The sequence below is a fragment of the Balaenoptera physalus genome (assembly GCF_965194825.1).
Source record: "Balaenoptera physalus genome assembly, chromosome: 4".
Classification (NCBI taxonomy): domain Eukaryota; kingdom Metazoa; phylum Chordata; class Mammalia; order Artiodactyla; family Balaenopteridae; genus Balaenoptera; species Balaenoptera physalus.
The window spans coordinates 38,293,750-38,306,688 of NC_138891.1; the positions used below are offsets into that span (position 1 = coordinate 38,293,750).

The window sequence follows — 12,939 nt, forward strand, 5'->3', positions numbered from 1 at the left end:
CCCATCACATAGTCCAGGATGAGCTAAGCAAGGAAGAAATGCCAAGTGAGCTCTCTGAAAAAGCAGACTGTCCAGATTTTCATGTAGATCACATCTTCATCAGTTCAGTTAATTGTGGTTGTACAAATTTTATAGTATTTTTATTATTATTGCATGTGTGTTTGTATATTTTAATGGTGGCTTAAGGCAGCAGTGCTGAAAACACTAAGCAAGGGAGACCTTGATAATTATCATTCTGAAGGATAAAATGTTCCATGCATTTCTCACGAAATTATATAAAATTAGCACATTTAAATCTACATAATGCTGTGAAGGCATATTTTTATTAAACTTAATCTAAGTAGATAGAATAATGAGAATTGATTGCTATGATGAAATTCTGCTCTTATTTTGAGGGGACAGAGTGTTATTAGAACCATTAAGATATATTAGCTAATACTTTCTGCCCATAAATTTATTAGTTTTAGATATTATATCCTTTTATTTCTCTCCACCCCTACCACCTTTCTTCATAATTTGTATAGAATATGTCCTAGTTATCTCCTAGAAATACTTCCTAACCAGCTCATGCTAGCACATTTAAATTTACTTTTCTGAATCATGTTGCCAAGAAAACAATTTAATTTCAATAAAACCCAGAACATTACATGGATATTATTTTATTCATTCACGTGAGTATTTAAAAAGCAGGAAGGATTGCCATTTAATACAATTTAAAGGCTTAAAAAAACTACTAAAAGGTTTCATGCATCATTTAGCAATACAATCCTTTTTTCATTTCTTTTTCAGAATAACTACTAAATTAAAACTTAACTTTTTGGTTAGGTGTCACTATACTCTCAGAGAAGTCATGTTGGCTTTCAACTGTTCATTTTCTAAAAGAAAATAATCATTTTTTAAGAAATGTTTTATGATCCAGTGTTATCTATTTGTAAACTTTGAATTTTCTTTACAGAAATAAAGATGCTAAATAAAAGTTTGACAGTGTCCCAGAGAAATAATGTATGCCTTGAAGAGGAAATGAAAAATCTGAAATGGTTGTCAGATGCAGCCATATTGAGATCTCAGCAAATTGAGACATCCAAAAAACAGGAAGTAAACTTGCAAACCAGATGCCATGACTTGCAAAAGGAAGTACTAGGTAAAAGAATTATTTTTTTGCTGTTGTTAGCAACTAGACATAATAAAGTAATGTCTAAATTTTAATTTCTCTCATGATCACAACAAAATCTTGTTTTAACTAGTTTGTGTTGTAAATATGCCTAATTATTAATAACAATGCCAATAACTGTTTCTGTGATAAATGTTTGCTATCATCCATTCCTATTCTTCCATTTAGAGTGGCAAGTATTAAGTGAATATATTAAAGACATTTCAAGTACAAAGTGAGATTTCAGGAAAACAAAGTAGAATTTTCTTTTGTATATCATTATTCCCAGTGGATGGTGGTTTAGAATACTGAAGGAAAATATAGCATATGCTGTTATATAAGGTGATTCCAAAATTTTAGGCATTCCTTCATTTTCCCAAATGAAAAGGTTAAAAATTATGTTTTGGGAACCTTGGGCAAGGCTTTAAAATTTTTACCTTAGAACAATGAATATGTTATGGGATTTGTACTTTTTCCTGAAGGCAATAAGGAATCTTTGAAAATTGGTAATCAGGAGAATGATATAACACAAGCAGTGTTTTAGCAAAATTAAGCTACTATCAACGTATGGAGGTGTTCCAAATATCAAGAAATTGGAGTCAGGTAGCCATTTAGAAAATATCTTTGCTGGTAACCCAGTCCCTAGACTAACCATAAGAAACTGAAGTAGGGTAGAGAACTAACATTTTTTAGGTCCTAATGTGTGCTAGAAACCATGTTAGCACTGTACATAAATTACTTCTGTCACTTCTCACAATGATCATGAATAGCAGGTATAATTATCCCATCTTACAGAGGAGAGAATGAAGGTCCAGAGAGGTAACATACTTGTTCCCACATAGCTGGTAAATGGCAGGGAGTGAAAGCAAACCTAGTTGGACTCCAAGACTCATGTTTATCCCACTATGTCTCCTTGGCCCTCTCCATGGCCACACTGGGAAGGTTCAAATAGAATCAGGGTTGAGAGAACTACCCAGAAATAGAGAGGTAAACACCTGGCTGAGTAGACAAGGGCGAGAAAGAAGTCACAGAGGGCTCTGAACTTCTTTGCTTGGAAGTCTTTAATGATGGGAGCACACCACAGACTAGAGAAATCTGGAGAGGAACTGATTCTGAAAGAGAAGAGAAGTTGTCACATGAATTTAGAAGCAATATGAAACTAGATACAAACTTTAAAATCAGATATTTTAATTTTTCTCTTGTGAATTACCTATTCATTGATTTTGCCAATGTTCTATTGTATTACTAGAATTTTCCTTAACAATTTTTAAGAGCAGTTTGTATAGTAAAGTAATTATCTTCTCTATTCAATTTTTTTCTAATGTATAATTTGTCTATTGACTTTTCACAGTAAATTGCACCATATCAAAGTTTTTCTTTTGGGTATCATCAAATTAATGTCTTTTATTGTTTCTGGTTAGTCTTGGTTAAAACAGTCCATTCCATTCCTAGATTATACATATGGTCTCTTGGTTTTTCTTTCATTTAAGTCAGTAGCATATATGGAATTTATTTTTTATATGATGTGAGATTTGGGGCTCCAGTTTTATTCTTTCCAAATACATAGCCAGTTGTATCAGTATTATGTATTAAATAATCCATCCTTCTCCCACTAAATAAACCTACTACCTGTCATATGTCAAAATTTCACAAATGCTAGTGTCTATTATTGTATTCTCTTCTCTGTTCCACTAATTTATTAGATGTACCATTAATATCATATTCATTTGACTTAACAATATATTCTCATAGCTGGTAAAGTTTATTCTCTCTCCTTTGTTCTTACTTTTTAAATATATATTTGAAGGCAGTTATTCTTTGATTTGAACTTTAAGATCATTTATTTACCTCTAATCCAAAGACTCTGATAGATATCTAGTAAAGTTTTTCTCTTCCAGTCTGTATATTTGTATTACATATTCACAGCAGGTATTCTTCCACATAAACTTTAAGATAATATCATTAAATTCTGATATTAACAGGGATTCTAATTGGGATTACATTATATTTACACTAATTTTTAGAGAATTGACATTCTTAGTGATACTAAGTCTTTTTAATATTATAAAAGTTTATTCATTCAAGGATATGGTATGTCCTTATGTTGTTTTATGTTCTTTAATATAATTTTATAGTTTTATTTGAATGTTTCTTTGCCATTCTTTTAAAATTTATGACTATCATATTTGCATCTACTGTGAATGAACTATTTGCTCTATCTCAATGTCCTGGTATTGATAGATGAAAAAAGGCTATTGATTTTTATATATTTGTCTCATATCCATTAAATTTACAAAATTCTCATATTACTTCTAGTAGTTTTTATTTAGTGTCTCTCGGATTTTCTAGCTGTGCATTTATATGACCAGCCCCAATGCCCCCCAAAAAGAGTTCATCTATTCTTTCCAATGTTTATATATTTTATCTTATTTCTTGTCTTGTTCATATCTTATTAAATCCATTTGAACCTCTGAAACTGTGCTAAATAATAATGGTGACAGTGATCATCCTTGTCTACTTCCTGATTTTAATTGAAATCATTCGGTGTTTTTCCACTTGGAATTATATTTGATGTTTGGTTTTTGGTAAATATTGGTTTTTTTTTTTTTTTTTTTTTTAGAAGATTTGTTCTTATGGACAATGCAAAGAACTCATTTTTTTTTAAAATTTATTTATTTTTGGCTGTGTTGGGTCTTTGTTTCTGTGCGAGGGCTTTCTCTAGTTGCGGCAAGCGGGGGCCACTCTTCATCACGGTGCGCGGGCCTCTCACTATCGTGGCCTCTCTTGTTGTAGAGCACAGGCTTCAGACGCGCAGGCTCAGTAGTTGTGGCTCACGGGCCTAGTTGCTCCGCGGCATGTGGGATCTTCCCAGACCAGGGCTCGAACCCGTGTCCCCTGCATTAGCAGGCAGATTCTCAAACACTGTGCCACCAGGGAAGCCCCAATATTGTTTCTTTTTAATCAAATATTTTCCTTCTATTCCAACTTTACTTAAATGTTTTATTAGAAATGCTTTTGGATTTTGTTATATGCCTTTTCAGCATCTATTGATGTTAAGCATGTTTTTTCTCCTTTAACCAACTGGTAAAATGGATTCATATTACTAAATTTCCTGATACTACTTTTTTACATACCATTTTCTACATGGTTATATTTTATTTATAAGTTCAGTACCTACATTTATAAATGAGATTGGTCTATAATTTTTCTTTATTAAGGGGCACTAATTAGAGTTTTGTGTTAAAATTAAATGATGTTAATAAATAGGTTTAATAACATTTGATTGTCTGTTTTTTAAAGGTTAGATAAAACTTGAATGTGAACCCAGTATTATTAAGTAAAATTCAATTATGAACTCATCTGATTCTGGTGCCTCTTTAAATGGTAATTATTTAATGTTTCCAGAGTTTTCTGTAGTAATTTGACTATTTAAATCTTCAGTTCTTCTGAGCTCAGTTTTTATTACTTATATTTTGACAGGAAATCATTCATTTTTCTCTAAGATTTCAGATTTGTATCCATAATATGGCATGTAATACTCTTATTTTTAAAATATCTCCTCTATCTGTGGTGATACCTGATTTCTGATTTTTAATGGTATCTACTTTTATTTATCTCTTATTATTTATCAGGCTTTCAAAGAACTAGCTTTTGGGTTTTTGTTTTGTTTTTTAATGCTTTCTACTACTTTTATTTTCCATGACATTACCTTTGACTTCTATGTTTATTAATTTTTTCTTCCTGGTTTCTTTTTGTTTTTTGTTTTCATTTTTTAGACTTCTGAAAGGACTACTAAGTTCTTTTATTTCTCATCTTTTTTGTTTAATAATAGAGGCTTTCAAAGTATAAATTTTTGTTTGAGTAAACTTTGTATCTCATAGCTTTTAATATTATTTTCTTTTTCAATGCTATCTAAATATTCTGTATTTCTTATTTTTTCTTAGGTTAAAGGGTTATCTAGGAATATATTTCTTAGTTTCTAATTTGTTTTGCAAGGGAGTTACTTTTTTATTATTTATTTAACTTAGGGATATTCTAATTAAATAATGTGACATAATACCTCTTTGAATTTGTTAAGCTTTTCTTTATGTTGAGTACGTGATCAAGTTTTGTAAATGTTCCTTAGAAATTCAAAATAAAATATAATTCTCAACTTGATGGATGTATTGCTAACTTAGCTAGGTGTAGAATACTTGAGTTCTTTTCTCTCAGTAGACTGTTTATGCTAGTGCTTTGACTTCTAGCTTTCAGTGTTGCAAATGAGAAGTCTACCTACAGCTCTTATTCTTTTTCCTTTAAAGATAACTCATTCATTTACCTAGAAGCTTGTTAGATTTCCCTATCTCTCATTTTTTCTTTTTTCTTTTTCTTTTTTCTTTTTTCATTGGACCTTAGGATTATTCAGTTGGATCACTCAGTTGGTTCATGACATGTATACTGGCTAGGGCTTCATATACAGTTTTGACTAGAATAGGGATAGTGGGCATCCTTGTACCATTCACAATTTTACAAAAACACACTGCTAAATAACTTTGGGGTTTAAGCAGAAATTATAATGAATATAAAATATCTGGAATTGAATGGTATTAAAAAACACTATGCATCAAAAACTTGTGGGATGTAGCCAAAGTGGTGCTTTGAGGGAGATCTATAGCTTTAAATACTTACATCAGAAGGAGGGAATAAACTCAAAGAACGTAGAAGAAAAAATACAATAAAAATAAAAGCAGCAGTCAGTGAAATAGAAAACAAAGATATGATAAAGAAGATCAATAAAACAAAACAATGATAAAAAAATAAAATAAAATAGATAAACCTCTAGCAAGTTTGATCATAGGAAGAGAGAAGATACAAATGAAAAATATAAGGCTTGAAACAGAAACAGTGACTACAGATAAAAAGTAAAAAGAAAAGTGAACACTGCCAACAACTTTTGCCAACAATTTTGAAATCTTAGATGAAATGGACATATTATTAGAAAAATATATCTTACCAAGACTTACTCAGAAAAATTAAATGTTCCTATAACTATTCAAGAAATTGCAGCAATATCTTCTCACCAGGAAAGGGCTAGATTATTTAACAAGCAAGTTCTACCAACTTTCAAGGAACAGAGGATCCTAATTTTACACAATATTTTCTAAACAACCAAAAATTGGAAATATTTCCCAACTCACCCTACAAGGCGAGGGTAACCCTGTTACCAAAATCAAGACAAAGATATTAAAAGAAAAGACTATTATAGACCTATTTATATTATGAATATCAGTGTAACAATTTCAACTGTATATTTGATACTTTAAAAAATATTTTGAACCACTTGAATGTATTACTCATTTAAAAAATTAATGAAGTTATAAGTAAAATAAAACTCTTACTATGCCATGCTGTTATTTTAGACTTCAGAGAGAAGAACAAATTTAGGACAGATTTGCTAAAAAATACATTTCACAGTTATACATAACTTTCCCAAAAATGCAATTTGCCCCAAAGATTATTATTCTTATTTCTCTTTTATTTCATCATTTTCATCTGGTTTCTAAGATAAGCCATTTCCTTGAATGTTTTAGTTTCTTAGAAGAACAGTGAGACATTAGGGAACATATCTTATTTTGCATGTAACAGGTAGTTAAGGGTTAAGTCAAGTAACTACCTTTCTATGTTTGAAAAAAAAAGTGATTTATGGGAATAAAGACAATGAGAAGAAAGGGAAAACATTTTCACTAACTAGGAACTCTCTCTGTGTCAGTCATTTGACTAGCACTAAGCATTTGACTAATTTTCCCTTATCTAATCCTCACAGTATTCTAATATGAAAGCTTTTATTCTTCCTATCAGACATAGAGATGTAGGCCATGGTCACATTGCTGAGATTCAAACCCAGGTCTCTGTTGGGACAAAGCCTGTTAACTCATTAATCATTTCTGTCAATTCCAAAAAGGCATATGAAAACACTGAACTCCTTTTCCTTTAAAAAAAAAAAAGAGGTGGTGGACTTTACCCCTCTCACAAAAATGGACCATTGGCCTAGCAAGTTTTCTAGGAATTAAAGCTAGGACAGTGTTTTCCAAAATTGCCTGACCACAAGAACATCTGGGACTGTGGAAATGCATGTGTGGGGATAATAAAGGAACCTATTGAAAATGTACATTCTTGCATATCAGTCGGAACATACTGAGTATCTCCGAGATTCTAAGACTCTCTACTTTTAATAAGTGCTCAAGGTGGTTCCTATGATGAGGAAAATTTGGTACTAGCTTAACAATAAGAATAAGGAAAATAGGAAAAAGCATGTTCACATTGTAGCAGAGTAAAAAAGAAAGAAAGAAAGAAAGAAATGGCTTAATTTAAAAGAAGTGCATTGGCACTGGCTCCACTATCCTTTGGCTTTTTAAGATTTGTCTCTTCACTCTTTACTCAGATTTAAGCCTTACAAAGGGAGTCTCTGGTTTTAACGTTTTGATGAAGGCTGGTAGCTGTGAGGCTGATGCACTGGAGAAATTAGTAGGAACGAAAATTGTAGAGAAGGAGTATGAAAGATGAAGATCTGGGACGCTTATATTAAGCTTTAGAAAACAGGGCGGGCCCAGCCCCTCGAGCATCAGGGCTACTGGGTCGCCGGGTCCTGGGGCTTTCCATCCTCTACCACTCGAGAGATGGCACTTTTTAAAATAGAAAAATGGGTGTTATTTTTATTTACTTTTTTGTAAAGTGATTTTACGTCTTCTGTTTGAGGCTTGGGATGATCCTTTGTCTGCACTGTGTACAATAATTGTTTCCCTCTGACTCATCGCTCGTAGCTCAGTGGGCTGTGCGCTGAGGATCCGTCCGCTCCTGGGACGCGTTGCTGTAACAATGCTAATAAAACGTCTCTTTGTAAAAAATATATATAATAAATAGAATAGAATAGAATAGAACAGAACAGAATAGATTAAGCATTAGTGAGGTTTCTTAGTTGCAAGTACCAGAAACTAGCTCTAATCATCAAATAAATTTACTGAAGGGATATTAGTTAGATATTCAGAATCTTTGAGAAGGTGGAAGAATCAGGCCTAGAAGATGGTTAGAAAACCGTGAAGCTAGAACTGCCAGAAACACAGCCAAAATCATGCCACAAGAACCATCTGGGAGGGTACAGCTGCTGTGTCCTTAAAGCACTGGACACCCTGCATGATCCCCTACCTCCTCCTATGGTCCTGAACACAGATTGATCTTGGAATGAATTCTCTACTGCTTCTGCTGCTTGGTGTCAATTGCTGTCATTTCAGATCTTGGAAAAAACATATTTTTTAAATAGTCTGGAAAGTAAGAACCACGTTTGGCTGCCTAGCTCTAGCATATTTTGAATATGTTATTATAGGAGTGTGTAGAAGCTGTAAAAATGGCAATGTTATTTTTAGAACAGAATAGCAAATACAGAAGTAGAATCTATTTTAATATAAGGATCATTAACAAATGGGAAAAGCAAAATTATGTAATAAGTGGTGTAAGAGTAACTAAAACAAAATAACCCAAAATACACCCAAATAAACCTCGAATTAAATAGGAAAAAAATAACAGGAAAAACTAGCACCAAAAAAAATACAGAACTTACCCTAATCGCAGAGGTATAAAGCAGCACTTCAGAAATTGCAAAGAGTAATATTAACAGATTTTGCCTATAAAAAAATATAATCTCTGAATTCAAAAACTGCCAAACCTAAAAATAGAAGATGGACAAAAAAATATTTGTATCATATATGGTATGCAAAGGGTTACTATCCATACCATATAAAGAATTTATTCAACTGTGTGAGAAAACTCCAAGACCCCAAGCAGGCAAATGGTTGAAAAACAGAAACAGATAATTAACACAGGAAATTTGGTAAACAAGCAAGAAGCATTGAATTACTAATAACTAAACAAAAATAAAACATTTACCTCCTTTTAAATTAGTACAAAGACTTTAGTGATAAAGTTTTCCTTCCTTTGGTGATAAAAAATTGTTATTATATTTCTCTAACCCATAAAAATATTTGTGATCAAGTAATCTCTTTGTGAATTTATGTTTAGAAAACTGCAGAAGAACATTATTTACATGCAATGATCATATTTTTAATAGTGAGTGATTAGGAATAATTTATTCCCAACTCTAATGAAATGGGTAATAAATTATCATATACCATCACTTGGAACATTATTTAGAGTTTTTTAAAAATATTTTTGGGGGATAGTTGATTTACAATGTTGTGTTAATTTCAGGTGTACAGCAAAGTGAATCTGTTATACATACACATATATCCCCTCATTTTTAGATTCTTTTCATATATAGGCCATTACAGATCATTGAGTAGAGTTCCCTGTGCTATACATTAGGGCCTTATTAGTTATCTATTTTATATACAGTAGTGTGTATGTGTCAATCCCAGTCTTCCAATTTATCCCTCCTCCTCCTTACCCCCCAGTAACCGTGTTTGTTTTCTACATCTGTAACTCTATTTCTGTTTTGTAAATAAGTTTATTTGTACGCTTTTTTTAGATTCCACATATAAGTGATATCATATGATATTTGTCTTTCTGTGTCTGACTTACTTCGCTCAGTATGACAGTCTCTAGGTCCATCCATATTGCTGCAAATGGCATTATTTTGTTCTTTTTTATGGCTGAGTAATATTCCATTGTATATATGTACCACATCTTCTTTACCCATTCCTCTGTTGATGGACACTTAGGTTGCTTCCATGTCCTGGCTATTGTAAATAGTGCTGCAATGAACATTGGGGTGCATGTGTTTTTTTGAATTATGTTCTTCTCTGGGTATATGCCCAGTAGTGGGATTGCTGGATCATATGGTAGCTCTATTTTTAGTTTTTTAAGGAACCTCCATAACATTCTCCTTAGTGGCTGTACCAGTTTACATTCCCACCAACAGTGTAGGAGGGTTCCCTTTTCTCCACACCCTCCCTAGTATTTATTGTTTGTAGATTTTTTGATGATGGCCATTATGACTGGCGTGAGTTGATACCTCATTGTAGTTTTGATTTTCATTTCTCTAATAATTAGTGATGTTGAGCATCTTTTCATGTGCCTCTTGGCTATCTGTATGTCTTCCTTGGTGAAATGTCTGTTTAGGTCTTCTGCCCATTTTTTAACTGGATTGTTTGTTTTTTTGATATTGAGCACCATGAGCTGTTTGTATATTTTGAAGATTAATCCTTTGTTGTTTCATCTGCAAATATTTTCTCCCATTCTGAGGGTTGTCTTTTTGTCTTGTTTATGGTTTCCATTGCTGTGCAAAAGCTTTTAAGTTTAATTAAGTCCCATTTGTTTATTTTTGTTTTTATTTTCGTTACTCTAGGAGGTAGATTGAAAAAGATCTTGCTGCAAATTATGTCAGAGAGTCTTCTGTCTATGTTTTCCTCTAAGAGTTTTATAGTATCCAGCCTTACATTTAGGTCTTTAATCCTAAATCCTAGGGTGTGTTCTAATTTCATTCTTTTACATGTAGCTGTCCAGTTTTCCCAGAACCACTTATTGAAGAGACTGTTTTTCTCCATTGTATATTCTTGCCTCTTTTGTCATAGATTAGGTGTCCATAGGTGCGTGGGTTTATCTCTGGGCTTTCTATACTGTTCCATTGATCTATATTTCTGTTTTTGTGCCAGTACTATACTATCTTGATTATTGTAGCTTTGTAGTGTAGTCTAAAGTCAGGAAGCCTGATTCCTCCAGCTCCATTTTTCTTTCTTAAGATTGCTTTGGCTATGCATGGTCTTTTGTGTTTCCATACAAATTGTAAAATTTTTTGTTCTAATTCTGTGAAAAATGCCATTGCTAATTTGATAGGGATTGCATTGAATCTGTAGATTGCTTTGAGTAGTATAGTCATTTTCACAATGTTGATTCTTCCAATCCAAGAACATGGTATATCTCTGCATCTGTTTGTGTCATCTTTTATTTCTTTCATCAGTATCTTATATTTTTCTGAGTATAGGTCTTTTGCCTCCTTAGGTAGGTTTATTCCTCAGTATTTTATTTTTTTTGATGAGATGGTAAATGAGATTGTTTCCTTGATTTCTCTTTCTGACCTTTCATTGTTAGTGTATAGGAGTGCAAGAGATTTCTATGTATTAATTTTATATGCTGCAACTTTAGCAAATTCATTGATGAACTCTAGTCGTTTTCTGGTAGCATCTTTAGGGTTTTCTATGTATAGTATCATGTCATCTGCAGACAGTGATAATTTTACTTCTCCCTTTCCAATTTGGATTCCTTTTATTTCTTTTTCTTCTCTGATTGCCATGGCTAAGACTTCCAAAACTATGTTGAATAATAGTGGTGAGAGTGCACATCCTTGTCTTGTTCTGATCTCAGAGGAAATGCTTTCAGTTTTTCACTATCGAGAATGATGTTTGCTGTGGGTTTGTCATATATGGCTTTTATTATGTTGAAATGGGTTCCCTCTATGCCCACTTTCTGTAGAGTTTTTATCATAAATGGGTGTTACAAATAGATCAGCTGCATAAAGTGCAGCTGATCTATTCAGTTCTACATGTAGAGATTGGGTAGTTATAGATGTAATACAGATTCATCTAAAGGACAGTGTAATTGCAGAGCAAAATGGCACATAATTTCCAAACTAAATTAGGCTTTCTGCTGCTGGTGTTGAATAGATTCAGTCCATGGGTGGCAATATCCAAACTGTGTTAATAGAGAAAGAAACTATCTTAAAAAGCTATCTGTCACCTCTCTCTTGGTTGAAACCATTGAAAATTGGTAGGTCAGAGTGGACAGGATCATTAAAGTTTCTCTTAATTCAAGATGACAAGTACCACTTCCCTGTGAACCTATCCATGAGGGCACCAGGTTTTGTTCTTGTTGTTTTTGTTGTTTTACCCCACAACAATCTTATTCCCATGTCAAGTTCTCAGTAGAAATGTCAGACCATTTAGAAAAATGTTTATTAATGTGCTTCTTACTTTATCCACAAGTATCCTCTGGAGAACTGATTGCACCAATGTATTGTTTCTCTCCAATTCATTTTACACAAGTGGTTACAGTGGTTTAGGAAAGCTATAGAACTACAAGTGCAGGAAAGACAGCAAAGTTTCCATCTCAGGTCTTGGCAGTGTTGTATTTCCATACTTGGTACACTTTCTTCTCCCCTCTAGGGTCTATTGGGGACTTTCAGAGGTGTTCCCACCTCCAGTGGTCCAGGCCAGCCCCTCTGCTCCCCTCCTCTCAGTACCTATTTTCTATTTGTTATAATCTGCCTTTATCTCTACCCACTATCCATTGAACCAGCCTCTTACCACAACTCATCTGTTCCTATATGTTGATGCTGGGCTGACCATATCCTGAGAATAACTTCATTTTTCAGCAAATATTTATTCAGCATTAACCACATGCCAGCCAGCTGGCCTCGACTTCACTTTGACTTCTGATGTGCAGGTGCTCTCCACCTGTTCACAGGTCTTCATTGGATGTCTGACCTCCTGGCTCCATACTGGTTACATGTGCCAACACTCTTAATTTTAGCCATTCTTAACAGCCTTTTTTTTTTTTTTGTCCTCTATATTAAGAATATGCTATAAGTTTCTCTAGCTCAAATTTTGTTGCCATTCAAATTACTTTACTTTTACTTTCTTTACCATCTTATGACATTTACTTTTATAATTTTCATGAACTTCAACAATCTTGCTTCTTAGTCGGCTTTCTTTTAAATGCATGCCTAATTTATCTATTACTAGCCAATTAATGTGCTTAAGATTTTCTGTTATCTCAGTAATTATCATCGATAGCTTTTCCAG

The 12,939-nt window shown here is 33.1% G+C and overlaps 1 protein-coding gene across 1 annotated transcript in view; it reads left to right on the top strand.

Annotated features, from left to right (window-relative positions):
* Positions 1–12,939, top strand: part of LEKR1 (leucine, glutamate and lysine rich 1) — a 331,218-nt gene that overhangs the window by 146,441 nt on the left and 171,838 nt on the right. Inside the window, exon 8 of the mRNA XM_082459714.1 lies at positions 956–1,141. Coding sequence (XP_082315840.1) covers positions 956–1,141 — 186 coding nt within the window. The remainder of the gene's footprint in view (positions 1–955; positions 1,142–12,939) is intronic.